The sequence below is a fragment of the Oryctolagus cuniculus genome, chromosome 1 (assembly GCF_051225735.1).
Source record: "Oryctolagus cuniculus isolate XC-2025 breed Fujian yellow rabbit chromosome 1, ASM5122573v1, whole genome shotgun sequence".
Taxonomy (NCBI): Eukaryota; Metazoa; Chordata; class Mammalia; order Lagomorpha; family Leporidae; genus Oryctolagus; species Oryctolagus cuniculus.
The window spans coordinates 70,152,434-70,180,243 of record NC_142867.1 but is presented as its reverse complement, the minus strand read 5'-3'; the positions used below and the strand labels follow the sequence as shown (position 1 = coordinate 70,180,243).

The 27,810-nt window shown below is 52.8% G+C and overlaps 1 protein-coding gene across 24 annotated transcripts in view; it reads left to right on the top strand.

The window, feature by feature from the left end:
• The window catches only part of TENM4 (teneurin transmembrane protein 4), a 1,939,017-nt gene that overhangs the window by 1,517,540 nt on the left and 393,667 nt on the right, over nucleotides 1–27,810 (top strand). For all 24 annotated transcript variants that reach the window (XM_089331772.1, XM_089331875.1, XM_070076074.2 and 21 more), the window contains 2 exons: nucleotides 21,862–22,149; nucleotides 26,594–26,863. In XM_089331772.1, coding sequence (XP_089187898.1) covers nucleotides 21,862–22,149; nucleotides 26,594–26,863 — 558 coding nt within the window. The remainder of the gene's footprint in view (nucleotides 1–21,861; nucleotides 22,150–26,593; nucleotides 26,864–27,810) is intronic.

Sequence of the window (27,810 nt, the reverse complement as noted above, 5' to 3'; positions counted from 1 at the left end):
GAGAAAGGGGCCAGAGAATGGCTCTGGAGTTGGCCACTACCAGTGCCTGCCTTGGGAGCCATCGCACAATTCGTATAGTGCTTCACCAGTCACCAGGTGCCTCTGATGGATGATTCCATTTGAGAGTGTCACATTGATGAGACAGCTCGGGGACTGTCATCCTCATGTTGCAGATAAAGCAAAGGAGGCTCTAAGGGGGGGAGACTAACTTACTCCAGGAAACATGGCACGAGAGTTGGGCCCCAGTTCTCCTGACTCTTGACCTGGGAGATAGACATCAGCTGAGGGCAGCACCCAGAAGTCATTCATCTTTGTGGCCCAAATATCTCCCCCAGGGGCCTGGTGCAAAGTCGGCTCCATAAATGTTTGGTGGACCTATTCATTAGTGCATGACTTTTGTAATTTATTGAGCCCTGAAGCATAGGGTCAGTGCTGGTCATCTACTCTTCCTTCCGTTTACACTTATGGAAGCATAGGCCCTTAGCAGGCCTGAGTAGCTGTGAACATTTCATTTCCTGGCACTGCTATGCATCCTGCTAGTCTGGGGAGAAGGCAGAGGCCTGCTAGAGAGAGGTCTCTGTGACCGGGGGGCGGGGGGACAGAGCTGGGTCCACACCTGTGACTCATTCTCCCGAGAACTCAGCTCAGAAGCCAGAGGCTCTCCCTTGGGGGACCAGAAGGGGGCCTGGTGAAAGAGCATTCCCTCAGCGCCTCCAGCCCCAGCAGTAACATTCTGTGTTTAGTGCCGCACACTGTGTGGCAACCTGGCTCTGGGGCAGCCTGTAAATCCCATCGGATCTTTGGAGCCTGGAGGCATAGGGGCTGGCCTGGTGCAACGAATGAACATACAAGGAGAAGGCCCATACCTTGTCTCCAGAGCTCACCGTGTTTTGAGTTATATTAGTGATACGTACCTAAAGAACAGGCAAATTCCAGAGCACTGAGCTCAGTAACAGATAGCAGAACTCTGGACCGGAGAAATGATAAGAGGATGAAGCAAGGGAGTTCGGTGGCCTGGTGGGAGGAGACAGGATCCACGGAGCTCCAGGAGGATTTGGCCTGACTTCCAAGGAGATGGAATTATAGCTGGCAGCCATGCAGGGAACGGTGCTTCCCATGAAGAACAGCATGTGCACACAGCTTGGGAGCCAGGAGAGGGCAGGTGCACAGGCCAGAGTGGGAATGAGTGTAATCTGTTTGAAACTGGAGAGTGGAGATGAGATGGCATAGGTAGCAATAGGTATCAGCACACAAAGAGCCAGGCTGGCATCCTGTGGTGCATGCCTCTCAGACTGCAAAGCCATAGGTGTTACCTAGGAATCTCAGTAGAGATTCTGAGTGTGTGGGGCTGAGCTGGAGCCTGCATTTTGAACAAGCTGATGCCGCAAGTCTGCGAGCCACACTGTGAGTTGCAAGGCTCGGACAACGGGAAGCCACTGAAGGTCTTGGGCAAGGACACGGTTGCAGTCTGATTTGCTTTTTAGAAAAAATATCTAGAAGCTACTTCCAGAGGGTGGAAGAATGCAGGCAGGGTGAGAGATTTATTTTTTATGTATCTCCAACACCTAGAATGGTGTCTAGCTCGTAACAGATAATCAATAGATTTATGTAAAAGGCATAAATTAGCCATTTTTGATAGATATCTTCAATGAGAATGCAGAAAGAATGGATGAGTCAAGTTATCCCAGGCTGACAAACCAATATTATATAAATGGCTCCTTCAGGCCAGTCCAAATCGAGACTATGTCTTAAGGCAGTGGTGTTTGAACTTGTTTCTAGCCAAAGATCTCATTGCTTGAATACAGTCCTAAATGGAGGCCTGTATGTGAAACACATAAAGCATATCCAGCACTCAGGCTGGCCCAGGGAAGGGGACTCCAGAGCCTGAGAGCCTACTCCTTCCCCTCTCTGCAGTGCCAATGACTGGCAGCTCCCTGGTGCATCTCCCAGCATCTCACAAGCATCAGCTTACCCAGACTGGGTGAGACAGCCCTTCTGTAGGATTGTGGGGTGAGGGATTATCTGTTTCTGGCTGTGCTTCCCCATCATACAGAGCAGTCCTGCAAGACAGGTCCATGAGAGCTCATCTTGGCATTCTCATGGCCAACACAGGGACCTGTGTCCTCGAGGTACCTAGGGTCTGATTCCCAGAACCCCAAACACATTGCCCCTCCCTCCCCTCCCAAGCACGGAATGGAAAGTTTGAGGGACTTCCATGGGTTTGTGCAAAGTGGAGTTGAAAGATACATTTAATTGGTGCAGGGAAATTGAAATCTAAACATACTAGGGGGTCTTCAAAAAGTTCATAGAAAATGTGTATTGTGGGAAAAAAAAACTTATGCATGATTTCAAAACTATCGGGTTCAAATCCCAGGTGTGGCCCGTATTGGCTGTGTCGTTTGGATACATCCTGAGCTGCTCTGGGTCTTGCTGCTCCCCCGGGAAGGGGGTCCTTGCCCACAGGGATGCAATGCAGGTTGCAGGAGTGCCTGGAGGTCGGCAGTGCTTTCACAGCCAGCCTGCCTTCTGCACACGGCCTGGGAGCGAGAGCATCAGTCATGCTCACAAACCCCTGTGCCCCCACAAACCTCTGTGTTCCTATCCCGTTAGAGGCTTGGCATTTATCCTCAACGGCTTATTGTTGTACTTTCCAAATAGCCAAGTATTTAAATGCCATCAGCCCGATGGATCCTGCATGGGGTAAATCCTCTCTCACAGGCACGTGTGACAGACAGCACTGTGGCCCAGTGAGAGGACATCAGGCATCAGAACGTGAGGATCAGGCCCCAGCTCTGCTCCTTGTCAGCTGGGTGACACCTTGTGGCCTCACCTTGTGGCCATGACAGGAATCACAGGTCTTTGTGCAGCGCTCCATGGTTTTGAAGCCACTTCCACCTGCCAACGTGACACTCTCGCCTCCTCAGAGTGGGGCTAATCTCCATCACCTCCTGGTACAGCTCAAAAGACTGAGAGAGTGGAGATGAGATGGGACTTTGCAAAGTGCTGTGGGTCAGGGCCAAGAATGGCCCTCTCTGATCCTCCGTTTACAGGCAAGGGCAGCAGTGTGGGAGCCACCATTTGTGCTTGTCATAAGTGTGTGTGATCACTGTTTGCCAAGGATCACAAAGCCAGGTCTCACGTGGGCTCTGCCAAGCCAGCGCCCACACTCCTGCCTGCTGCCACCCTGCCCTGGATGCGAGTGGTGGAGGCAGCGTGACTGGCAGTGCTGTGTAAACTGTTGAGTGCCGGGTCCAGGACCTGCACCGTGGGGTCTCAGCGCCACTGGGCCTCTCCCCTTGGGGATGCAAATCTGATTGCTGGCCACAGGCTGTGAGGTCTGAGCAAGCCTGGGCTTTTTCTAGATCGTTCTCCAGGCCCTTCCCCTTTCCTTCGAGGTTCAGGGCCCTGACTTAAATGCCCTCTTCTGGCATGAGGGGGATGGAAAGCAAAGGAAAGCCAGCAGGCTCCTTCCTGCCCCCCCCCCCAACCTCCATCAGGCAAAGGGGAGGCTGAGGCAAAATGTGCTGGTTTCCAGCCATCTGGCCTGTATGTGGGGCCCGGCCCTCTTAGGAGCTAATCCTGTTTTGTGATGCTCCCTTGGAGCAGGCACAGAGCCTAAGCCAATTACGGCCCTCTCTTTGAGGGTGGTTCAGGTTTCCCAGAGAGCACAGCCCTGCCCGGTGACCCGAGTGATTGCTACAGCATGGCTCTCCTCTCCCCTCTGCTGCCCAGAGCTGGGGTCAGACAGCACTTTGCCTGGGAAGGCCCCATCCCCTTCTCCCTCTCCAGGCTCCCAGATGACCAGGTGGTGCTCCAGGTGTGGAGGGTGAGGCCTGGGATCACTGGCCCATGGCACAGGCTGGTGGGTGCAGGAATGCACCTGCTCAAAACTGGTGCCTTCCTGTCTTTCCAGGACGAGACCCCAACCCCTGCAGCCCTGTGGCCCAGCACAGATCCAAGCACACAGTAGGTCCCTGGTAAATCTGTGTTCGGTGCCCACTGAGTGAGCAGATAGTCATGCCGAACAAGGACACTGCATCCCAGCCTTATAGTGTGAGTAGGGTGCCGAGGCGCGGCGCTGCCTCTGGGCCTGAATGAAATAATAATGGGAATAACAACGCTGAGTAGCCACACGCTCGGCCTGTGATAAGTGCTTGGCCTGCACTCACACACGCGGTCTCCCCACAGCCCTGTGAAGCAGGTAGACAGACTGTCTCCACTTTGGAGAGGAAGCAGGGAGAGGGGACATCGCCATGGCACACAGCTGGTGGGGGGAGAAGGGGACAGCCTGGGCTTTGAGTCTGGGGGCACTCAGTTGCGGTGCCTCCCTTTCTCCCAATAGGGAGTGTCCCTGCCATGAGATGGAGGCGGTGCTGCTTTGCCCTGCCTGTCTCAGCTCCATGGTGTCGCAGTGACATGTGACATGCGAAGGTGCCTGCCACTGGAAACTCTGTGCTGGATGAATCTGGGTTGCTGCTGGCCAGGAGAGGCCAAGCTCACTCTAGAGCTCCTAGTCCTCTGCTTCCCGCCCTGGGGAGAGCAAGCACCACCCCTCCACTCACCCCCCACCCCCACTTCCTCTCCTGGTTGGCGTAGCCTCCAAGCCTGGTGCAGTTAACAGCTGAGGTTAATGACCCCCCAAAAGCAGGATTGATGGAGTGACTGGCAGAGTTTCTTAATGAAAACAAATTAAGGGCTATCATCAGGAGAACAAAGTGAGGGCCTGACCCCAGGAAGCCAGGATGCAGTGACCCAGGTGTCCCATTAGCCGGCAGAGGGGCCAAGGGCCAGCGCTTCCCCACGGAGAGGATGGCCTGAGGCCCTCCTGGATGGTCAAGAGGCAGCCAGGGCCACCGAGGGAGGCCACAGGGCTTGCTGTGGCGCTGGGGCAGCTGGGAGGTGGAGGAGGGCCCGGTAGCCGTCTTCTGTCCCTGGAGCCTTTGGGAAGGTAGAGCCTTCACAGTTGGAGGCAGGGGGCTCCCTGGGCAGAGTGGTCAGGGGCATTCTGGGAATGTCACCTCTGTGCGGTGAGCAGCAGGGGAGGGGGACGTCTGAAAGAGAATGCAGAGCTGGGAGCGCCCACCTGCTGTCCCCTCACTGAGGAACACGCAGCCTGGCCCCGGGCCCAGGGCAGACCTTGCCAGAATGCCTGTGTTTGCTGGCTTGGCTCAATCCGGGCACCCTGTAGGAACCTGGGGCTGGGTGGTACAGGCCTCGTGCTAACAGGCAGCTCTGATCCCAGGCAGTGGGGTTCACACCGCAGCGTGTTGCTGCTCCAACTGAGAGCTTGATCTGATCAGAATCCTCTTAGTATGGGGACTGGCATTCCTTAAACATGTGGAATTCATCCAGCAGCGTTCCTGCCTAACTGTGGGGTAGTTATTCATTTCCTTGTCTGGCTCACCCTCGGGATGCATGGAAAATTGAAGGGCAGCCCTTTGCACTTTGCATTAAAAGAACTGGGTTTCATTTGAGCTCCGGTTCCTGCCTTGTGCTCGCTGTGTGACTTTGAAACAAGGCCAGTTACCTCTCTGAACTTCAGTTTTTTATCTAATAAGGCATCTTAACTCCACTACTAAGAGGCATTTGTTCACTTATCCAGTTTTTTAATCCTTATTTATTAAATGTTCATTATCTACCAGGCTGGAAGGATTCCATGCTGAACAAGATGGGCATAGTCCATAGAGCTGCAGCATATAATTAAGCAACTACTTACCTATAAGCATAACTTTGATAGGCTTCCAAAAAGAGAGGTACAGGGTGGTAGATTAAATCACATGGAAATGTGGAAGAAGGTCCCAGGCTCTGAAGTACTGTTGAAACACTAGCATTATCCTTATTATCCTCATAATATTTCCTCTTACTTTTTAAAGTACTTTAATGATCTGCACTTCATTTCTGCCTCTATAATATGGAAATTAAAATACCTCTACCAGTTAGCCTTTGCTATGTAGTACACCACCCCATAATAGAGTGGCTTAAAGTGAACGTTTCTGAGGGTCAGGCCTTTGGGCAGGCTGGAGCTAGGTGGTTAAGCCAGTATCCTCTGGTCTCATGTGGCGGTAATCTATTGGGGGATGTCTGGCTCTGTCCTGTGTCTCTTGCAACAAGTGGGCTAACCTGGGCCTAACCTGGGCTAACCTGGGCCTTTTTCCATGATGACTGCTTTCCAATAGCAGCAGGGGAAGGAGCAAGCCCAAGTGCTCAAGGAATTTTCATGCCTCTGATCCAAGGTTGCTAATGTCCCCTTGACCCATTGGGCTGTGCAAATCACATGATCAGCCCCCATGCCAGTGTCCACACAAGGGGTGGGATCCAGGGAGGTGTGATTGCCGGCAAGCTGTGAGTCCACGCTCTACCACCCTACCTAACTTCCACAGTGGTCCCAAGGATGTGGTAAGAAATGTGTGATGCCCTGTTCGTGGTGCGTGTGCATGTGTCTGTGTGTATGTGTGTGTGTATATATGTGTGTGAATACAGGTATTTGCACAGAATTAATGCTGAAAAACTGGTAGATAACTATGAATCTGAGCAGCTTGCTACCTTATTGGGGAAAAAAGCCATTTCATAGGAAGCAAGGAGCAAGTGGTTGGCCAGAGAGCATGATAGTGTGGGACTGGGGCTAGGAAGCATGAGATGCCAGAGTGGTCTCTGATACCACATGACAGCCGACTCCTTGATCTTCAACCTGAGTGCTTAGCGTTGACACTGGATCACTCAGCCTTCCATTACTTTAGCTGACATGCTCGAGAGGAGCTTCTTGGGAAGGGACAGGTTTATTTCAGCTTATGCTCTGGGGGTTACTGCTCCGGGTTGGGTGGCACCATGGTATGGCGCCTGTGCAGGCTGCTCGTGGCAGCTGCAGAGGAAGTCACTGGGTGAGCCGGGAGGGAGAGAGAACAGCCAGGCAGAATTTCAGCTCAGATAATCAACCCTCTTGAGAGCCACCCCCCAAGGGCACACCTGCAGTGGCCCGAAGAGTCTCCCGAGACCCAGCTGTCAGTCTCCACCCTTGATCCATCAGCTACAGCACTAAGACATCAGAGTCTAAACATCTGCATAAGCCATGGGGAGACAGGACCAACTCAGCCCATAACAGACACTGACCAAATGCAGCGTTTTTAGGGTGAGAACTGAATCAAGGAGAGGTGTGGAAAGCTATATCCTAGGAAATGAAACGGCCACTACACCTGCTGCTGACTGCGTCCTTGTGTGCCAAGCTCAGAGTTAAGCATCAACATGGATTGCTTATCTCAGCCTCAGGATGGCCGTGTAAGGCAGTGGCCACTGTCCCCATTTTATAGCTCAGGAAACCGAGACTCTGAGAGTTCATCTGTCCACAGTTGCACAGGAAGTAAATACCGGGCTCAATACTCGAACACAGGCCTGCTTGACTCAGAAAGCCTGAGTCAAAAAAAATTTTTTTAATTGAACTCTTTATTGAGCCAATTATAGTTGTAAGTTGTAAGAAATAATTCAGAAATCTCCTGTGCACCATGTGCCCAGTTCTCCTCCCTAGAAACACTTCTAGAAAAGACAGCAGCTTATCACAAGCAGGATATTGATGCTATACCATGCACTCACAGGTTTCCCATCCTACGTGTATTGATTTCAGTGTGTCTTTGTGTCTGTCTGACCTCGCATGTAGGCATGTAGCATATCCAGTCAAGGTAGTGGACATTCCCACCAACACGGAAACCCCTCGGATTGTCCTTTTATAGTCACATCTCTCTTCCTCCGACCCCTGCCCCGTCTCCAACCCCGAGCATCCACTCACTAATCTGTCCTCCCTTTCTGAAGTTTTGTCATTTTACAAATGTCCCATGAAAGGAATCATATAGGATACAACCTTCTACTATAGGCGTTTTACCCACACAGAGTAATTCCCAGGAGGCTCCTTGGTGACACCGATGTGTGTTTATTCCTGTGTATTGCTGAGTAGTATTCCATGGTGTGTTGCCACTTAATTAACCGTTCACCTGATGAAGGACTTCTGGGTCATTTCCAGTCCCTAACTATGATGAGTAAGGCTTCTTTTTAAAAATAAAAAAGGTCTATTTATTTACTTGAGAGGCATAGTTACAGACAAAGAGAGGGGGAGAAAGAGAAGAGAGAGGCAGAGAGAGAGAGAGGAGAGGTCTTTGATCTGCTGGTTCACTCCCCAAGTGGCTGCAACAGCCAGAGCTGGGCCAATCCGAAGCCAGGAGCCAGGAGTTTCTTGCAGGTCTCCCACATGGATGCAGGGGCCCAAGAACTTGGACCATTCTCTACTGCTTTCCCAGGCCATCAACAGGGAGCGGGATTAGAAGTGGAACAGCTGGGACTTGAACCAGCGCCCATATGGGATGTGAGCGCTGCAGGCTGGGGCTTTAACCTGCTGTGCCACAGTGCCAGCCCCAAATAAGGCTTCTCTGAACTCTATTGTACAGGCTCTGTGGGAACATACATTTTCCTTTCTGAGGGATCAGTGCCCGGGAAAGCAACTGTGTGTTTCCTTGTCTAAGAAATTACCACGCTGCTTTCCAGTGGAGCTGGGCCACTTCCTGTTCCTTCCAGCAATGTATGGGTGATCCAATTTCTCTGCATCCTTGCCAGCAGTTGGAGTTGTTGCTTTTTTTTTTTTTTAATTTTAACCCTTTTGATAGGTATGCGGTGATAGCTCATTGTGGTTTTAATTTGCATTTCCCTGATGACTAATGATGCTGAACATCTTTTCATGGGCTCATTTGCCATCTGTGTATCTTCTTGGGTGAAAATCTCTATTCATATCTTTTGGCCATTTTCTAATTGGATTGTTTATTTGACTGTCGAGTTTGGGGAGTTCCTTGTGGACTCTAGATGCCAGCTTTTGCAGCTAGGGGGGTTGCCAAAAGTGTTTTCCCACCCAGTTTGTCTTTTCATCCTTTTTGCCGAGCGTGGGTTTTGGATTTTGGTGAGGTCTGCTTTCTCGCTCTTTCCTTTTTGGACTGTGCAGTTGATATCCAGCCTGCATTTTCAGCCACGGTGATCTGCTGCGCCGCACAGCCTGGGTGTGGGGAGCAGGGAGCCTGCTTGTTCGTGACTTTCTGAGGCATCAAGCTAGAAGCCACCGGGAAGGTTGTGGAAGGAAGCAAATTCCAGGTCACAACTGGGATGAGCTAAGGCCGAGCTTAGAGGATGGAATGTGTTGAGGGTAAGCTCCCTGTCACGGGAGGCCCAGCCAGGACTGGCAGGCGTCCATAAGGACTCAGAGAAGGAATCCAAGCAGATGGGGCTTGGGCGATGCTCTGCTCGAAGTTCCCAGAACTCTAAGAATCACAGAGTGGTTGTTGATTTACCCCAGCCTGAACTGCAGTCTCCATCCTCCAGAAAGCCTGCAGGCTCGGGGTTTAACCAGATTCAATAGGACACGGCCAGCGGAGACCACAGAGTCTGCAGTTCCCTTGGTCCAGGTAGAAGGCACTGAGGCCAGATGCTTGCACCTCCACCCCTTGGCTCTGGCTGGAGTGTGTCCCTGGCTCCCTGCCCCCTGGCTTGGGAGCCCTCTGCACAACAGACTGCCCACCTCCGTTCCAACAGCCTCTTCTCCTTCCCGACTGCCTTGGAGAATCCTCTCTTCACGGCACTTATGAGACTTAATTACCGATGGTGAAGCCCTTTGAGGCCGGGGATGAAAGGGATGGAGCGGTGGAAGGCTTCATTAGGCGTGCAGAACTCTGGGCACAATTAGCTCCGTGAGAGACGGGCCCTGTCTCTAGCCGTCTCCAGTTCTGTGTGACTTACAGCAGCTAATTATTGAAATAAAACTCGCCTGGCCACCCAGCTGCTGGGAAGAGGGCCCTAATATCTATTAAGCCTGCCTTTAATTATTGGAAGTGGAGGCAGCTTCAGGCGGTTAGGGTTTTCCCATCATTACGAGTGTTTCTCCACCTCTTTGAGGCGTGGGTACCTGCAAGTGCAAGTGCAGGTCTGCCAGTCACTGCTCCCTGCCTTGCTTTGCACGTGACAGCCCTGTCCGGGCCACCTTCACTAAGCAGCCGTGTGTGTTGTGAGACCCCCCCTTTTGCATCTCCCCAAGGGATTCTGTGATATGCATGCATGTGTGCACGTGTGTGTGTATGTGTGTGTGTGTTCTGGAACTCCAGAGCAGTCCTCCAGCATGGGTGACATGTATGACACCCCGTCACCCCGTGTCGCACAAGAGAAAACTGAGGCCATGGATGGAAGAGCTGAAAGCTCTTCTGTTGCTGGGGTGTGGCTGACAGCACGTCACAGCCGCCCGACTCTCTGTTTTCCTCCTCTCCAAACACCAAGTCCTGAGCAGCTCTGGGAAGGTGCAGTCAGTGGCTTCCCTCACAGAGCTGAGGTGCTCAGGTGGGGTGAAGGCATGGATTTGCTCTTAAAAATAGGATGCTGAGGGCAAGGGCTGGGCCCTGCCAGCAGCGTGCCACCAACAGGAGGAGCCTTGAGTGCCAGTGAGTTACCTGTCACCACTGGTATTCAAGCAGCCTCCAGGCCCAGGGCACTCCTGGAGCCCTAGAAGACAGGAAGCTATTCTGCACACTGAGTGTCTCCACGTGCTGTCTCACAGCCCTAGGAGGAACAGGATCCTCATTCCCGCTGCACGGCTGAGGAAACTCAGGCTCGAGGGGAGACGTGCTTATCTATGACCACGTGACACCCGAGGGTCACTGCCAGGATGAGAAGCCAAGGGCCTCCTTCTGAACTGTGCCTCTGTTTCAGCCGTTCTGTGCTGGCTGCCCTGCACAGAGGGGACTTCCCCTGAGTGCCAGTGGCTGGTGGTCTCTGCGCTAAGTCCTTTGCATGTATTATACTACGGAAGCCTCCAGCAGCTCTTCCTAAGAAATTCAGTGACTATCTGAGTATTACAGTTGCAGAAACTGAGGCTCTGGGCTCATGGCTGATTCAGGGTAGAGCTGGGATTTGAACCCAAGCCAGCATACTCCGGAGCCAATGCTTGTCACTGCAGGGCTTTCCTGCTTCCTGGGGTACGGGGAAGCCCACAGGATCAGTGATTCTGTGCATGGCACCTGCCTCCAGGTTCCAGAGGGGCCCCTCTGCCAAGCCCCAGGAGGGGCCTCCCTGGTGTTCCTGCGGCCGGGTGTCTCATCTCTAGCCGGGGCCAGAAGAGCACAAGCAAGCGTGTCTCCAACTCTTTCCCTGCCCACAACCCCAGAGCTGCCCAGTCGGGACTCAACCTAGGGGCTGGCTCAGGACACAGGAAGAGGGGAACCAGCCCTTTCCTTTCCACCCAAGAACTTCAGGCCGTGAACTCCTTCACATTAAAACAGAGCCCCACCGTTTCCAGAAGGCTTAGCTGGTGCTGCTTCTCAGCGGTGCTGGTTCCTCTCAGCGCCACCTGCATGCCAGCAGGGGCCTGTTGGGGAGCCCTGAGCAGAGACAGGCCAAGACTTGGAATGCATCAGTCTGCTCCCCCCCGCCTCTAATCAACTCATGGTGCAGAGTAAGTCCACAGGAAGTCAGGAAGAAGCACACTTGTCACAGAGTTCACCCTCGAATAAACTGGGTTTGCAGCTGGATCCTGGAAGGGATGTCCCAGAGAGAAGAAAGGAGGCTGAGCCACCAAAGACTCAGGCAGTGCCCCAGGATGCCGTTCAGGGGAATCATTGGGTCCCCAGAGACCAGATCATAGGCCCTGGGGCCTGACTTCTCAGATAGCCACATGGGGTGCAGCTGCCCCAGGGAAGATGGTTTCAGGTACAAGAGAGAGGGGCATAGGGAGGACAGCACACTGCCCCGAGAGGTTCCCTGCAGATCCCGGCCACACCACAGGAGAGGCAGCAGGAGCTCAGAGTGCCCCCCTCCCTGCCCCAGCTCCTGCTCATCTTCCCAGCGTGGCTCAAATGCCATCTCCTTCAGGCAGCCTCTGCAGCCCTGCCCACCGGAGCAGTGCACCCCAGTGGGCCTGTGCCAGTCGCACTTTGCCACCTCCTCCTCTTGTCCTGCTGACTGGCCCATCGGCTCCTTGAGCACCGAGATTGAGCATGAGCCAACTCCATCTCTGTAGACTTTGCCTGGGATCTTGTAACGCCTTGTTACATGGTGAGGAGGGAGGCAAATGGATGAACCTGGGAAAAGATCTCCAGGAAAGTAGGGGTTTGAAAATCACAGGAGAGGTGTTGGCTGGGATGAGAAGACTCCAGGACACCCTGGCTGGCCCTGTGTGCGGTCAGGAAGGGCTATTGCCAGGGCAAAGGTGTCAGATCTGTTTCCTGAGAGCCCAAGCAGTTGAGATGAGTTGCAGGAGGCAGATTTCAGCCCCACTCACCCCAAGAAGCACAGGGTCTGGCAGGCAGAACGGTGCTTGGAATTAGTGAAGCCCCAGCTCTGGAGGTAGTATGACCACGGGGTGGGGACGGTATAGAGGAGGTTTGAGCATCCTATGAGGCGTGAATCAGCTGACCCTTGATCCTAACACATCTTCTGGCTCCAAGACGCTGCCATCTGTAAGGGTGCTTATGAGATTTCTTTGGGAGAAGAAAGGATGCAGATCTAGGAATTTGCAGAACACAGCTTAAAACCTCCTGCTGACTGGGGGCCTGGTGAGCCCCAGGTCTTGCAGATTCCAGCTCTTGGAGGGTCAGCCTGCTCTGGGAGGCAGCTCTCCCAGCTCAAGGGCTCTAGATCGGAGGAGCAGTGCCCATGCAGCCACCGTCCGCCCTTTGACACCTGGTCCACAACAAGCCTGGTGACAGAGGGGCAAGAAGGGTCCTGTAGGCAGCGGAGCCATCTGTCACCTGCCTGCCAGCTGCCTGTTGGGGATGTCCCCACAGACAGATTGGGCACGCGGCCACACTGCACCACGTTCCCAGGAAAGCCTTCCCCCAGCCCAAAAGAGCACTTACGTGCAGAGCATGTGCCAGAAGCCGCCTCGGGAGCCCCGGCCAAGGTCCTGACAGGTGCTGCCTCAGTTCATCAGAGGAACGAATGCATTAACAAATGAAGTGAAAGAAGAAATAGACCACGGAGGTCAGTTCAAAGAAGGCATGGCCCATAGGGGAAGCAGTGTAGGTTACGACTGAAAGTTTGAGCCTTGGAGTGGCATGGCTGCAGGTTGGAGCCCTGGCTCTGCCACTTTCCTGCTTGGCTGCCTGGGCAAGGCACTGAACTCTCCACATGCTGATTTCGTCATCTGTGAAATGGGCATGGCTGGGGATGTGGTGAGGATCCATTGCATAGGAAGACCTTGACCTCAGCCACTGTTAGTGACACTGTCTTGCTGTTTGAAATGTCAAGGGCGTTCCCCGGAGTGACAGGAGAAGCATGCACAGTGGAGAGGACAGACCTGGAAGGCAGATCTGCCAGATTCCAGTCCAGGCCTATTACGCCATCTGGAGCATCACTTTGCTGCCCTAAGGCTCAGTTTCCAAGCCTGTGGAGTGGGGATAACCATGCATCTTTCTGTGGTTGGCACACAGCCCAACACAGTACCTGGCACCAGAACAGGTGCCAGCACTCCTCAGCCTGGCTGAACACAAAAGTATCCCAGGACCAAATGCAGATGACTAAGGAAGAGAAAATTAGAGGTGATTTTATATGCACCCTGAGACTACCCAGGACTTTGTGCTGAGATATTTGTGGGTCCTTTTAATACATAAGGAACTGAAAATATCACCCGGCGCTCATGTTAAGGAAAACCTGTAAAACTTCAGTCCAGTTGGAATTCAGTCAATTTCCTGTTTCTGGGTTGTGAGGTGAGCGGCTAGTGATAGCAGCCCCCGTTTCCCTGCAGTCTCTGGCCATGGCTGAGGTTTCTCGGCCACGCTGGACAGGCTGTGGGCGTCTCCCAGACAATGCTACAGGCCCCTGTCCTTTGGAGCTAGTGCGGGAGCCCACACCAAGGACCCAGATATGCTCCTGGAGTTTTTATCCAGACACCAAAAGCTTTGTTTCCTGTTTCTCCCCTTTTCCCTGAGCCCCACAGCCTTGCCCTTCTTCCAGCCTCACCACAGCACCCACACCCTGCCCAAGGAGTAGGCGGCCCCTAAAAGACAGGCTCCCTCCAGCAGTTCTCTCTGCCTCCCGCATTTTGTGTTTTCCTACTCATCTTTGTCATTAGTTATAGAGACTGCTTTGTCTCTTCTATCAGGCTGTTCACTCCTCATCTCACTCACAATCTGTTTTTTGTTTTGTTTTTTTTTTTGTTTTGTTTTGTTTTTTTAAGATTTATTTGTTCATTTGAAAGGGAGAGAGAGATCTTCCATCTGCTGATTCTATCCCCAAAGGGCCACAACACCCAGGGCTGGGCCAGGCCAAAGGCAGGAGCCAGGAATTCTATCTGGGTCTCCCACAGGAGTGGCAGAGTCCCAGGCACCTCTGCTGCCTTCCCACATGCATTAGCATGGAGCTGGATCGGAAGCAGAACGGTGAGGACTGGAACTGGCGTTCTGACCTGCGGCCCCTCAGCAGCCCCACTCCTCGGTCTTTGTCTCCAACTTCTTTCCTCCCTGAGGTTCGAACTCCAGAGAGAACTGGGCTGCAGTCAGCTCCAGGTTCATTCATGCAGGCTGTGACCTACAACAGGTTTTTTACAAACTGGAGGCTGACAACTCATTAAGAAGTGCATTTAAGAAGAAGAGAAAATAGCAGATTCCACACCTGCAGTAAGAATCTACAGAGTTCCATCAATTTGTGTAAAACAGCTAAATTTACAGATGAGTGTGTGCCCTGAATTGTGATGTGTATAAAAAGGGAACTTTAAAAAGTTCACAGAATATGGAATTTAAAGAGAAGTTTCTTGGGGCCGGCGCAGTGGCATAGCAAGTAAAGCCATCACCTGCAGTGCTGGCATCCCATATAGGTACCGGTTCCAGTCCCCACTGCTCCACTTCCAATTCAGCTCCCTGCAAATGCACCTGGAAAAGCAGGGGGAAGATGGCCCAAGTGCTTGGGCTCCTGCCTCACATGGGAGACCCAGAGGAAGCTCCTGGCTTTCACTCGGCCATTATGGCCATTTGGGGAGTGAACCAGTAGATGGAAGATTCTCTCTCTCTCTCTCTCTCTCTCTGCCTCTGCTTCTCTGCAACTCTGCCTTTTAAATAAAAAAATACATCTTTAAAAAAAGAAGTTTCTTTTGGTGCAAAAAATATTGAAATCCATGCTTGATTTTTTCCCTAATTTGCATATTCTATGAACCTGTGAAGACCCCTCACATCTATGCTGCAAGGCAGAGAAATTTGGAAGCCACGGATCTGGACCTCATTCCTCTCCTTCCTCAGCATCATCTGGCTTGGCTTGCTTTTTCACTCAGCACTTTCTGGCCTTGATTTAAATGTCACTGTGTCTGTGCACCTTTGGGCCACCATGGGCTGGATTTGGGACCAAGTCCTTCCCTGAAACTCTTCCTGTCTCAACTTCGCGCTGTGTAGAAGCTCACAGGAGGCCACGAGGCCTTTGTCTCATGCTCTGATGCCTCAAATGAAGCAAGGCACGGCAGGAGCTCAGTGCTAGGGCCGAGGGAAGTCAGGAGACAGGCAGGGAGAAGGGAGGGAGGGAAGAAGGAGCCTCCTGTGCCGCCTCTGGTGGTTTTCTGCAGCCCTCAGGCCAGAAAAGGCCCTTAGCAGGTATTTACCAAAGGAATTAGCCTGTGGTCCTAGGAGTTCAATACTTCCCTTGAGGTGGAAACATCCCTTCTGGTTTAAATCTACACTTTGACCCTTGGAAGCCAAGTGATCTAGAGCCAGTCACTTAATGTCTGCGTTCATTATCTTCTGGGTAAACCAGAGAGCATGTAAACGAGATGGCCACCTCGTTTGTGAGGTCCTTGCAGGGACTGGAAACACAAGGGTGTGTTCAAATAGCAGTGTGTGGCTGTGATGACTCTCTTCTGTGTGAAATGACATGCTGATCACCGTCACCACCAGCGGTCCCCCAAACAGCCCCACATTCACACACCTGTTCAAGCCTTCAGACAGATCCAAGCCCAGTTCCAGCATCCACAAACAGAAACAACTGCATTGCAGAATCAAAAGGTCCTGGGTTCAAGTCCCAGCCTTGTCCTTTTCTGGCTGTGTGTACTTGGTCACTATTCCAAGCCATGGAGCCTGGTCTCTGATCAGGGGAATGACTCAGTCCTCCCAGGGGACATGCAAAGTGATGAGTTGTGTGTCTCCCTGCTCTTGCCCCAGGCCTGCCCTCCTTCCCACACACAGACCCGAACTGGTATCCCTGTCCCACAAGCAGAAACAGTAACATTTGGTACTTAATAGAAACATTTGTGGCTTCTGCTCTCCCTGTGGCTACCTCCCTGAGGGACAGTGAGCTATCATTGCAGGGCTGAGCCCTGGAGCCCACAGTGCCCAGCACGGATGGGCGTGGGCCATGACCACTGATAGAAGTCACCTCTGTGGTGCTTTGGTTTCAGATGGGGAAGAGCTTCAGACAGCAGCAGCCCAGGGTCAGGCCGGTGGGCCCAGTCCTTGGCAGGGCCTCGCACGACTCACAGGTGTGGTCAGCGTCAGCATTGCCACGTGGCAGCCTCATGGTCTGTGTCTTGGTTATAGACCTCCTCTGGAGCCTCCACATTTAACCCAAGGCCTGCAATGACTGAGCTGCTAGCTTTGCTACTGGAACATCCCCAACCATAACTCGCCTACTTAAGTCTATGTTAAAGTAGTTATTAACTTGTGTGTTAGAAATAACCACAAAGTGGGCAGGCATTTGGCATAACAGTTGCCACGCCGCCTGGGGCACCTGTGTCACATAGGTTCCAGTCCACTCTGCTCTGATTCCAGGGAGGCAGCAGGTGATGGCTCAAGTACTCCCAACCTGAATTGAATTCCAGGCTCCTGGCTGCAGCCCTTCAGCCTGACGCAGCCTGTTGGGTGCATTTGTGGAGTGAACTAGTAGCTGGGAGAACTCTCTCTCTCTCTCTCTCTCTCTCTCTCTCAAAAATAAATAATTTTAAAGAAAAAATGCAAAGCAATAATGACATTCATCAGTTCATAATTTCCCAATCCCTCATAACTATTAGCATGTTACAGTTTACAAAGCATCCAACAAACCCAGCCTCTTGAGGTAAGGGGCTTGCCAGGGCCACGCGGTGAGCTGGTGGCCAGAGTGTGACTGACTCCTAACCCAGAGCTCATCTGTCACTGCCATGGAAGGGGGTCACAGGAAGAAGGGCCTGGAGTTGGTCGGCCAGCTCTTGATTCTCTTGCTGAGTTATTTTAAGCCAGTTATCTAACTTCTGTAAGTCCCAGCGTCTTCATTAGTAAATGGGACCAATTCACAGAGGTCGGCATGATGAGAACTGCGTGAGGTGTCCAGCCAAAGACCATCCATCACCTGTGCCACGGAAAACCCTGAGCAAGTCAGGGCATCAGTGTTAGGAGTTTGATGAGGATTGCGGTGATAATGCTGACAGGTAACAGAATTCACTCCAGGTGGTTGCCCCCACCACCACCACCAAGATGGTGAGACACTCAGGGTCTAACCGCAGAAGGAAACTGGCACACCTGGGCCCCGGGCAGGAACGGCAGAGAAAGACGTGCAGCATTAGCAGAGCCCGGTAGGAGGTGGGGCCATCTGGTGGGAGACGGCATGGACTTCAGAGCAGGGAAGATGTACTGGGACCTCTCGCCTGCCCTCCTGTCGCCAGCTCCTTCCATTACCTCCCTTAGGGAAACCCAGAGACCAAGCACGAGGAGACTCCACAGTATTAAATAGGCAGAGTGTCTGGGGGAAGCAGGGTGGGTGGCAGGTTGTTCTGCAGTGGTGAGAGGGAGCGGCTCTCCTCCCATCACCCTGCTTAGGTAGCCAAGGTTGACGTGCCGGAGAGCCTGGTTCCACGGGGAATGTCCTCCCACTGCCACTCCTTCTCCCCAGCCTCTCCTTTCTCTCCGTTAAATGCCAGTTTGGGGGTGAACCATGACCAACCTCCCATCCATTCCAAACACTTACTGAATTCCAAATATTTACTGAATTACTATAGTAAGCCCAAAACATCTCCAAAAATGTTTTTAAAAGAAAATGCAAATAAGGCGCATATCTGTCAATGTCTCTAGTCACTAGGTACACGCCGACGAGAGGAAAAAGTCATCCACCTATTTAAGAGCCTAACGCGCCTCAGTCTTGTGGACATTTGCTTCCGAGGGGATGTTCCTTCTCCATTTATCCCTGACCCCTAGCTGGAGCCTTGATCTTGATCTTGATCTTTATGATGATGATGATAGTAGCTAACATACCTGGAGCACCCACTATGCACCAGGGACCACAGGGACCAGGAGCATGTGTTAACTCATGTCAGCCTTAGCTTCCCGTATGAGGAAACCAACGCACAGAGAGATTTAATTCTGGCTCAGGGTCACACAGCTGGTCAATGAGAGATGCATCCTTCAGGCCCAGGGTTCCTGTGACACTTAAAAAGAATATGCCTGTGCAACATGGCCCTCTTAGGTGGCCCTCATACAACGTTGCCTATATGAAATACCGATGTGTTGATACTTAAGGTTCATGGGAAGGAATGAAGTCGGTGCCCAATGGTTCACTTACTCAACAGACATTGAGCACTTCGGATGCGAGGCCAGCCCCTAGGAACCGAAAGGAAGGGAGAGGCAGACTTGAGCCAAGGCAGAGAGGCTATAGGATTCCTGCCTAGGAAAGTGCAGTGGCTCAGGCGGATGGGCCAGAGCCGGGAGTGCCTTTGTTCTGATCGAGAAACTGGCAACCATCTGCAGGCTCAGCAGGGCAGCTTGCAGGGCCCAAGTGGGATAGTGGCATGACCTGAGCTCAGCCCATTCATCCAGCACAGCCCACAAAGGCAAGAACATCTAGCAGTTATGTCCATGTGCCAAGTTCAACATCCTGAGTCACAGTTCTGGCTCCACCAGTCAAGAGCTGTATAACCTTGGGCAAGATGCTTAACCTCAGAGCTTCTGATCTATAATTTGCAGATAATTTTAATATGTATATTCAAAGAACTGGCATGAGGATTAACAATGTTATCCCATATCATAATAGTAAAAGTAAGAATTGGCTGCTAATCATAGTCTATTAGCTGGTATTGTTGATGCCATTATTAATACTCTTATGAGTGAGTGTCTGGTATTAGTGATGGCTAACATGTGAGTCCTCATTATTATCACCATCATTACTGTCACTCAGGGGGTGGGAGGAAAATGCTCGGGGACACAGAAGCAGCAGCCGCGGTAAATCCTCATTCAGATGAGAACACAATGGTGCTCTGGCTGGAAAGCCAGTATCGGTCACGATAGCAATTCAAAGTGTTACAATCAGCCTCTCAAAAATAAACGAGGGAGAATGAAACAGGAGGCACAGTGCATTGCTCATCATGTGGTAAGCTTTCGTCCATATTTTGTTGCTAGTTTACACCTTTCCATCCACTCGTGTATGGGTTCACAACGTGTGATGTTTTTCTTACTGTGGGTTATAGTCAAGAAAATGTTAAAGACCTTGGAGTAGAAAGTATCGTCTCCAGCCTTTCCTGTCACTCACTCGGGGACTGTCATCTTGGCAGCCAGTGTAGGGAGGCAGAGTATCTAGATGGCCCCACAGTGGAGCACAGAGTCCTGGCTTTGGGCCCCTGTCATGTAATCTGATTTCTGTGTATCCCAGCTCATGCCCGTTGCTCCAGCATACCACTCCTGGAATAGTTTGAAAATTGGAAACCAGAAAGAGTCACTTATCCATCTGGATTGGCTCTAGGTACAACCGCAAAGCATTCTGGTCTACCTGGGGATGCCAGCCTCACTGCCAATCACATGTGACCTTAGGCAGGAGGCGATATGACCCTGGGTCATATCTATAAAATGGAGATGAAAACAGTTATCTTAGATGCTTCATAGTTACTAAGAGGCCCCAAGAAAATCACAAATGTTTGCGCTCTAAAAAATACAGAGAATTGCATTGGGGGGATTTCAGGACCCTTAACAAATCCCATAGAGCAAAGTGATGCTGACTCCAGGCTAGGACATCCATTTGGGTCTAGATAGTTCATTCACAAAATAGACGGAGGCTTTTGCACAGGAGCCAAACTAAGACTCGCTCTGGAGAGAGGCTTGGAGGCCTTAGGATGGAAGAGAGTATGATCAGGCCAAAGGACTGCCTCTTCTGTCCATGACTGAAGGCAGAACCCACAAACCAGTAACCCTCAGACCAAATTCCCCCTGCCCCAGTGTTTTATTTGGTCTGCATACTATTTTGAAATAGAATGATAATTATGGACATTTTTAAATTGCACACTTGACAGCTGACTTTCCAGTTTATCTTAACCATTCACAAGACACCCCTGCTTCCCCACTGCAGCACGGGCAGGTGCTGAGTACCCACTGCCCCCAGGACAGACCCCTGACACCAGGACCTGCCAGTCGCTCTGCTCTTTCTCTAACAGGACACTGAAACAGGGAATGTTGTATGCACCCATGTTGCTCTGCAAAATGGAGCAAGGAAAAGACAGGACTGAGCAGAGGTGGCACCTCAGGTGCAGTTTGTGGATTGCATTCTGCCCATCTCCTGACCGGAGCCAAAGGAAGACATTGGAAGGAGAAAGCAGGTGATAAGGCCGGCACCGTGGCTCACTAGGCTAATCCTCCGCCTTGCGGCGCCAGCACACGGGGTTCTAGTCCCGGTCAGGGCGCTGGATTCTGTCCCGGTTGCCCCTCTTCCAGGCCAGCTCTCTGCTGTGGCCAGGGAGTGCAGTGGAGGATGGCCCAAGTGCTTGGGCCCTGCACCCCATGGGAGACCAGGATAAGCACCTGGCTCCTGCCATCGCATCAGCGCGGTGCGCCGGCCGCGGCGGCCATTGAAGGGTGAACCAACGGCAAAGGAAGACCTTTCTCTCTGTCTCTCTCTCTCACTGTCCACTCTGCCTGTCAAAAAAAAAAAAATAAATTAAAAAAAAAAAAAAAACAGGTGATAGCACAGCTTACAGATCCCCAGGGTGCAAAGTAGGGGCCACAGAACGAGGAGGAGGAAAGACGAGAGGGCGACTAGGAGGTCCCCTGGCTCAGACACCCCAGCAACACGCAGCTGTGTGCGGCACGCCCTGTGCTCCCCAGGTGCTGAGGGGGGCACTGCTGAGGCCCCTGAGTCTCTAGGTGATTGGCTGGAAGGACCCAGCAGCATGAGGGGGAGCACGGGGTCCCCCAGGGAAGCAGACTAGAGCAGGCTTCAGAGCCAGGCAGGTCTGGGTTCCCACCTGGCTCTGTCGCCGGCATTGCAGGGACCTTGAAGGAGGCTCCAAACCTCAGTTTTCTCACTGGGTTGGTAGCTGGTTAGACAGCTGTTTCCGAGGTACCTACCTTGCAGCAGAGCTTGTTCAGGTGCCAGAGATTAGGGGAGAAAGCAGATAAAGGGCACTTGCTCTCTGGGAGCTCACACGCTAGGGGCAGGAGACAGGAAGTGAATCATTATATAAGCATCCGTGTGTGATACCTGAGGGTTGATTGGTTATGCCCTGGCTCATTTCCACACACGCAAAAGTTGGCGAGAGTAGCATCTGAGGATGGAAACCATTTGATGAGATAATATGTGCAAAATGTGTATTCCGGTGCCACATGGAGTCTTTCATTTGGCTAGGAGCCCTTGGGAATGCTAGGTCGGCCCGGTCTCAGCCGGCCCATGGCAGGAATAAAACAGGTGCACTTCTGGTCCGGGGGTGGCACTACCCACCCCAGCGCGCTCCGGCCTTGGCGTCACTTCCTTGGTAAGCTCACTGAAGCAGAGGCCGAGGCATCTTCCCGGTGGACAGAGGAAGCCACAGAGATGGGATTGCGTGCAGGGGCCCTCGCGCTGCCTGCGTGGCGGTGAGGGAGCAGGTCTCTGCTACGTCATCACGAGGCCCCAGCTCACGCCCTGTCTTTGGTTTCCCCTCGGTTCCAGGCCGCGAGGCCTTGAGTGCGGCGAGGCCCCTGCCGGTGGATGTGGAGGAGCGCGGGCCGGGGGCCATGGACGTGAAGGAGAGGAAGCCCTACCGCTCGCTGACCCGGCGCCGGGACGCCGAGCGCCGCTACACCGGTTCGTCGGCCGACAGCGAGGAGGGCAAAACGCCGCAGAAGTCCTACAGCTCCAGCGAGACCCTCAAGGCATACGACCAGGACGCCCGCTTGGCCTACGGCAGCCGCGTCAAGGATATGGTGCCACAGGAGGCCGAGGAATTCTGCCGCGCAGGTGAGGGCGGGCCCAGGCGCAGGTGTCCACCTGGGCCAGAGCCCTGCTGGGCCGGAACCGAAGCAAGGGTGGGGGTAGCCAGTTGTACACCAAGTCTCCGCTATTTGGGCGCCTGGATCTGGTTAACGAGCCTGGCCTGTCACTCACTCTTCATGCTTTATTTCCCTTCCCCCTCCACCTAGCCAGGTGGGATAGGGCGCTGGCCTCTGGTGTCAGCTGCCCTGAGTTGAGTTAATTAGGGTCTCTGAGCCTCCCCCCTCATCTGCTGGACAGGCAAGAGTGATCCCCCACCCACCCACCTGCAGAGACTTGCAGCACCCAGTAAGTGCCAGTCCTTCTGAGTTGTTATTTATTCAGTCAACAAACTCTCAACTTCTTTGTATCAATCCCATGTAGCTTTGAGAATAAGACATTGCTGAGATGCTTAGAACTTAGCATTTAATAGTTGAGAGGCTAAGTCAGTGCCTGACCCTCTCGTGTTCGCGTCCCACACTCAGTATTCACTGGTGCCTGTCCAGCCTACCTGGAAGACTTTCCCAAGCCACTCCTCCTCGCTGCCACTTCCCGGTGCCAGCCTCCACCATCTCTCGGAGGGTTAACCACTGATAGTCCTCCACCCAGAGCTGGCTCCCGGGGCCATTCTCTGCACTGCAGCCAGAGTGAAGCTGGGGGACGACCCTGCAGCGCCCTTAAACTGAGCCCCTGAACCTGGCCCAAGAGGGCCTTCCCAACTTGCTTGTCTTCCTAGATGCTGTCCCCTGCCTATCTGCACTCGCCACCCATGGTCCTGCCCCACTAATCCAAGCTTGGTTCACACACCTGCTGCCATGGTGCCTTCCTACACGGATGCCCCAGTGATAGCTGTTTTTCTGCCTGCAGAACCTGGAGCCCTCTCTGCTGCCTGGTGGGTCACTACCTGCTATGGTTTGATCATGATTTGGCTCCCTAACTAACCCTAGGTTTGAGTCCCAAAGTCATCAGTTCTTGGCGTTTAGGAGGTGCACCTGCTGGGAGGTCCTTAGGTTCCTAGGGGCGTGCCCTCAGAAGGTAATTCCCAGGAGAGAGTTGGTTACATAAGCCTGAGTCAGGCCCAGCCCACTCTCTCTCCTTCCTGCCTTGCCTGTGACCCTTCCTCTGTACGCCTCTGCCACTGATACCCTCTGAACTCACCAGACCGCTGAACCAGTAGGCTGCACCTGATCTTGGACTGTGAACCTCCAAAACCGGGAGGAAAAATCAGCCTTCTTCCTTCATAAGTGACTTCCTCAGGTGTTCTGTTACAGGGATGAAAAGCCGACTCATACACCACCAATCCCAGATGAGCCCTTCCCTCTTTCTCCATGGACACGGTCAGCCATGCATTGGGCTGTGAAATGTATGTACATTTTTACAGTATTGTGGAATCTGTCAACAAGGATGCCCCAGACCACAGCAGAAGGAGGTCACTGTCTCTCTCTCCCACACACAAGCCTATCCAAGGCCTTCTCATTGCCATTCTTCCCCACAGGCCTGGATTCCCAGGAAAGTGACCTGTTAGCAGGGCTGCCTCTTGCACTTGGAAAAAGAGGGCTCTGCAGCTGTTGCCCAGTTTGTGGTTCAAGAGCTTAAGCTCTAGCACCCAAGAGATCTGGGTTTGAACTCTGGCTCTGCCATTGCTAGTGCTCTCAGCTTCCCCAACTGTGCAATGGGACCACAGAACCTAAGATGACAGAGGATTGATGAGGACTGGAAATAAGCACTCGACACTGGTGCCTGGCACAGACCAGCTGCTTTGTAATTGCTCTTGGCTCTGATTTACCACCTCTGAGTCTCAAAATGTGGGGAGGAAGAAACACAAAGGTTCTTCTAGCTCTGTCCTGCCCCACTTAGATGCTGCCCTCGCACATGAGGGTCAAGAGAGGAGCCCATCTCATCTCTGGAACAACCAAGGAACGTGCTCATTTCAGCAGCAAGCAGGTGCTTAGCATTTCACAAAGCTCTCTTCCCTTCCATGACTACCCTCGATCCTCAAAAACTCTTAAAGGTACAGGTCGGGGATGACCGTCCCACTGAAAGGCAAGAACGTGGAAGCCATGGCAATCAGTGGCCCAAGATTGCAGAGCCTGGTGTTGAGTGAGGCAGGATGTTGACCTGTGTCCTGACTCCTCAGGAAACAGGCCAAAGGGACATAGAGGTAGCAGACCCCAAGGACTCCTCACAGCTGATGAAATCTTACAAGCTCACACATCACAGGGGCCAGCTGGCTGTGCAACAGCACTGAGTCCTAGGGGTTGGTTGTGCTCTTGCATCGTCCCAGTCCAGAGACGCCTCAGGTCCCTCATCTGGGTGCTGAGAGTCTGGATTCTCAAAAGGCTATGCAGGGCGAGCCATATGGAAGTCAGTGCAGCCCAGGCTGTTTGTGGCAAACAAATTTGATTTCTCACTAAATGGAGCAGTCATTCTTCATAACATGTGAGTGGCCTCTCCTGAGAGGGCCAGCCCAATATTGCAGAAAGCTGGGCTGGGGGAGGGGAGCAGGACAGGAGTGCAGACTGTCATTCAGAGAGGGGCCAGGGAGTGGGGTGCGTGGAGAGAAGGAAGTGGACTGAGGGATTTGGGCTCCAGTTTGGAGGTTTTTTTTTTTTCGTTAGAAGGCAGGCAAACTATGAGGGCAGATTGGAGTATGACACACAGGGGTGAGACTCAAAATACTTCACATCTGGTCTGGCCCTGGCCGTAGCCAATCAGAATGTCTGCCTGGCCACTGAAGACAGCCCAGAGGCACCTGCTATGCCAAGCCTGCTGACACCAGCCATTTGTTTAGAAACTGGATCAGGAGGGAATGGGGAGTCAGGGTAGGGAAGGTACTGGAGTAGGCAGAGCAGAGCCTGGGAGGCACTGAGGTGGCTCAGAAGCCAGTGACGGTATTTACCAACCATTGTGGGAGTCTCACATGACTTAAACCTGAAACCAAGGCTGTGCCCTCATGAGCCGCCTGGGGAGCAGATTCGGGCACACCACCTCCCACTGCCGCAGCCTCGCTCTGCAGCCTGTGTTACTGCAGCACCCCAACCTGTCTCCCTCTTTTGTTATCCATGCTGCAGAGAGCTGCCAGAGTGTGTGTGTTTCATTTACTGAGTGCCAGCCCTGCAGTAGGGGTGACAGGTGTTGGATACAGAGATGACAAGGCCACTCCGGGAGAGCAGGGTTGTTGAGTAAGAGTGAGACCCAATTGTAATAGGACGCCGTCTCTGCTGCCTTTCCCTGCTGCCTCTCTGGCAGCTCCTCCTCCTAGTCCTAGCCATGGTTATAGGCTTGGGCATCCACCTCTCCTGTCTGCTCTGTTCCCGTGTGCTCTCTGAGCCCCCACCCACCAGACATCTCACATTCTGCCTCTGTGCTCCTCACTCTGGATTTTGCTCCTTAGTTTTATGTTTGAGAAACACTGTGCTGTCAGCGCCGTGGAGCTAGGCACCACTGCTCATTGCTGTATCTCCGCGAATACCCAGGGTCAGCAGGAGCTGCTGCCGTTGTGGGCACTAGCTGATCATCAGTCTATTTCGCCAGATCGGTGGTTTGATTGGGAATGACACTTAGTGCTTTCCTACACCCCTCTTCCTTAACCCCTGAAGACAATTGTGGAATATGAGAAGCGTGGGAGGGGCTGTCCCTGAGTAGCCGTTGAACTGACATTCAGGAGTGACACAGATGCCCTGCTCCCTGCTCAGTCACTGTTCTCCTTGCCCCTGCAACACTAACCTTGGGAAACTCCACTCAGCCACATCTGCCCCTGCCTCATTCCTGGGCATCCTGAGTCCTACCTGAGCCCCTAAAAGACCGGTTTCTGCTGACTGCCTGCAGCAGTCCAGCCCCCTTTCCTTGTGCAAGGCTGATTTTGCTGGTCACCAACTTCTTCACACTCCTGATCTGGGTGCTCCTGAACTGCTGGTCCCAGGGGCGCCACTTAGGGCTCATTGGCTGGGCTTCTGCCCCGCTCCAGACGTACTGGCAAGTCCTGCCCGGGGGAGGAGATCAGAACCCTCCATGAAACTTACCGGACATTAATTAAGCTCCTTCTGAATATGGATTTAGTTGTAAGCACAAGGATTTAGGAATGAACAAGAGGTTAGGTCCTCTCTGGCATAGTCAGGCCCTGCAGCCCCACTGTGCAGTGTGACCAAGGCCAAGGACTGGAGAAAGGGCAGAAGGCAGCAGCAGCAGGTTCTTCCCAGATGTAGGCACTGAGAGACAGAGCAAGTGCGCCTGATTAGGGCCCTAAGAGAAGTGGAGGATTTGGGCTGGTGGAGAAGGGGCAGGAAGAGCCCTACAGGCAGAGGAAGTAGCTAGAACTAAAGGCATGGACGTGGAACCCCCACAGTCGGTTCCAAGAGCCACCATGAATCCTGGGGGAGGCTGGGGCTTCTGCTGGAGACGCTGACATGGGTTCACCTGTTTCTCCTCCCAGGTGCGAATTTCAGCCTGCGTGAGCTGGGGCTGGGGGAGGTGACGCCTCCTCATGGGACCCTGTACCGGACGGACATCGGCCTCCCCCACTGCGGCTACTCCATGGGCGCCAGCTCCGATGCCGACATGGAGGCCGATACTGTTCTGTCCCCCGAGCACCCCGTGCGGCTGTGGGGCCGGAGCACGCGGTCGGGGCGCAGCTCCTGCCTGTCCAGTCGCGCCAACTCCAACCTCACGCTCACAGACACGGAGCACGAGAACACGGAGACTGGTAAGTGGTCCGTTTGGCCTATGCCAGGCATGGAGGTTGTGGGCTGGGGTTTTTGCCACAGTATTGATCTTACGCCCTGTCGCTTCCGACTCTAGTGAACTTGGTGAAACTGCTTTGCTCTCAGTGGTCGAAAGTCAGAGCCTCATGCACAGTCATGTGACATAGCCCCTTGTGGGTGACCTGCCAGGATTGGCCACTGCCCTTTCTGTCCAGATCAGGGAGGTGCCGACAGGGCTGGGCTATTGCTTGCTAGGTGCCTATGTTTGGAGGAACAGAGGGGACACGGGACAGTGTCCTCTATGGAATGAGCAGTGCCTGGTCCTGCCTGAGTCCGCCTTGGGCAATCTCCAGCCTCCAGGTGCCCGACATTTTGTGTTGGTCAGAGGATGGAGACTCCACCCAGACTACCATTTAGGGAAAATTTGAAACTCCTCGTGGAGGGGAGATGTTGATCAAAGGGGAAATAAGTGTGCATGGTTTACGAGTTGCGCAGCATAGTGACTGCAGTTAATAAGAATGTCCTGTGTTCTTCCCAATTGTTAGAAGAGTACACTTTGAATGGTCTTACCACACATACAAACACACATGAAAAAGTGAGGTGATAATATGTTGATTGATTTGATTGGGTTGTTCTGGAATGCACCCACACAAGGTAGCTGCCGACTGCTGACGGCACAGTGGTGTGAAAGTGTACCCGTCCCACCATTCTCTTTTCACTTCGGAGGCAGTATTCAACAAATCACATGCGATACTCAGCTTGACCACGGAACAGGCTCTGTGTTAGGTGATTTTGCCCACCTGTCAGCTTCTGTGAGTGCTGAGAACATGATTAAGGTAGGAGATGCTAAGTTGTGGTGTCTGGTAGGTTAGGTTATTAAATGCCGGCTTGACTTGCGAGGCTTTGGACTTTGGTAACTCCACTGTCCATGAGAGAGAGCCTTAAATTC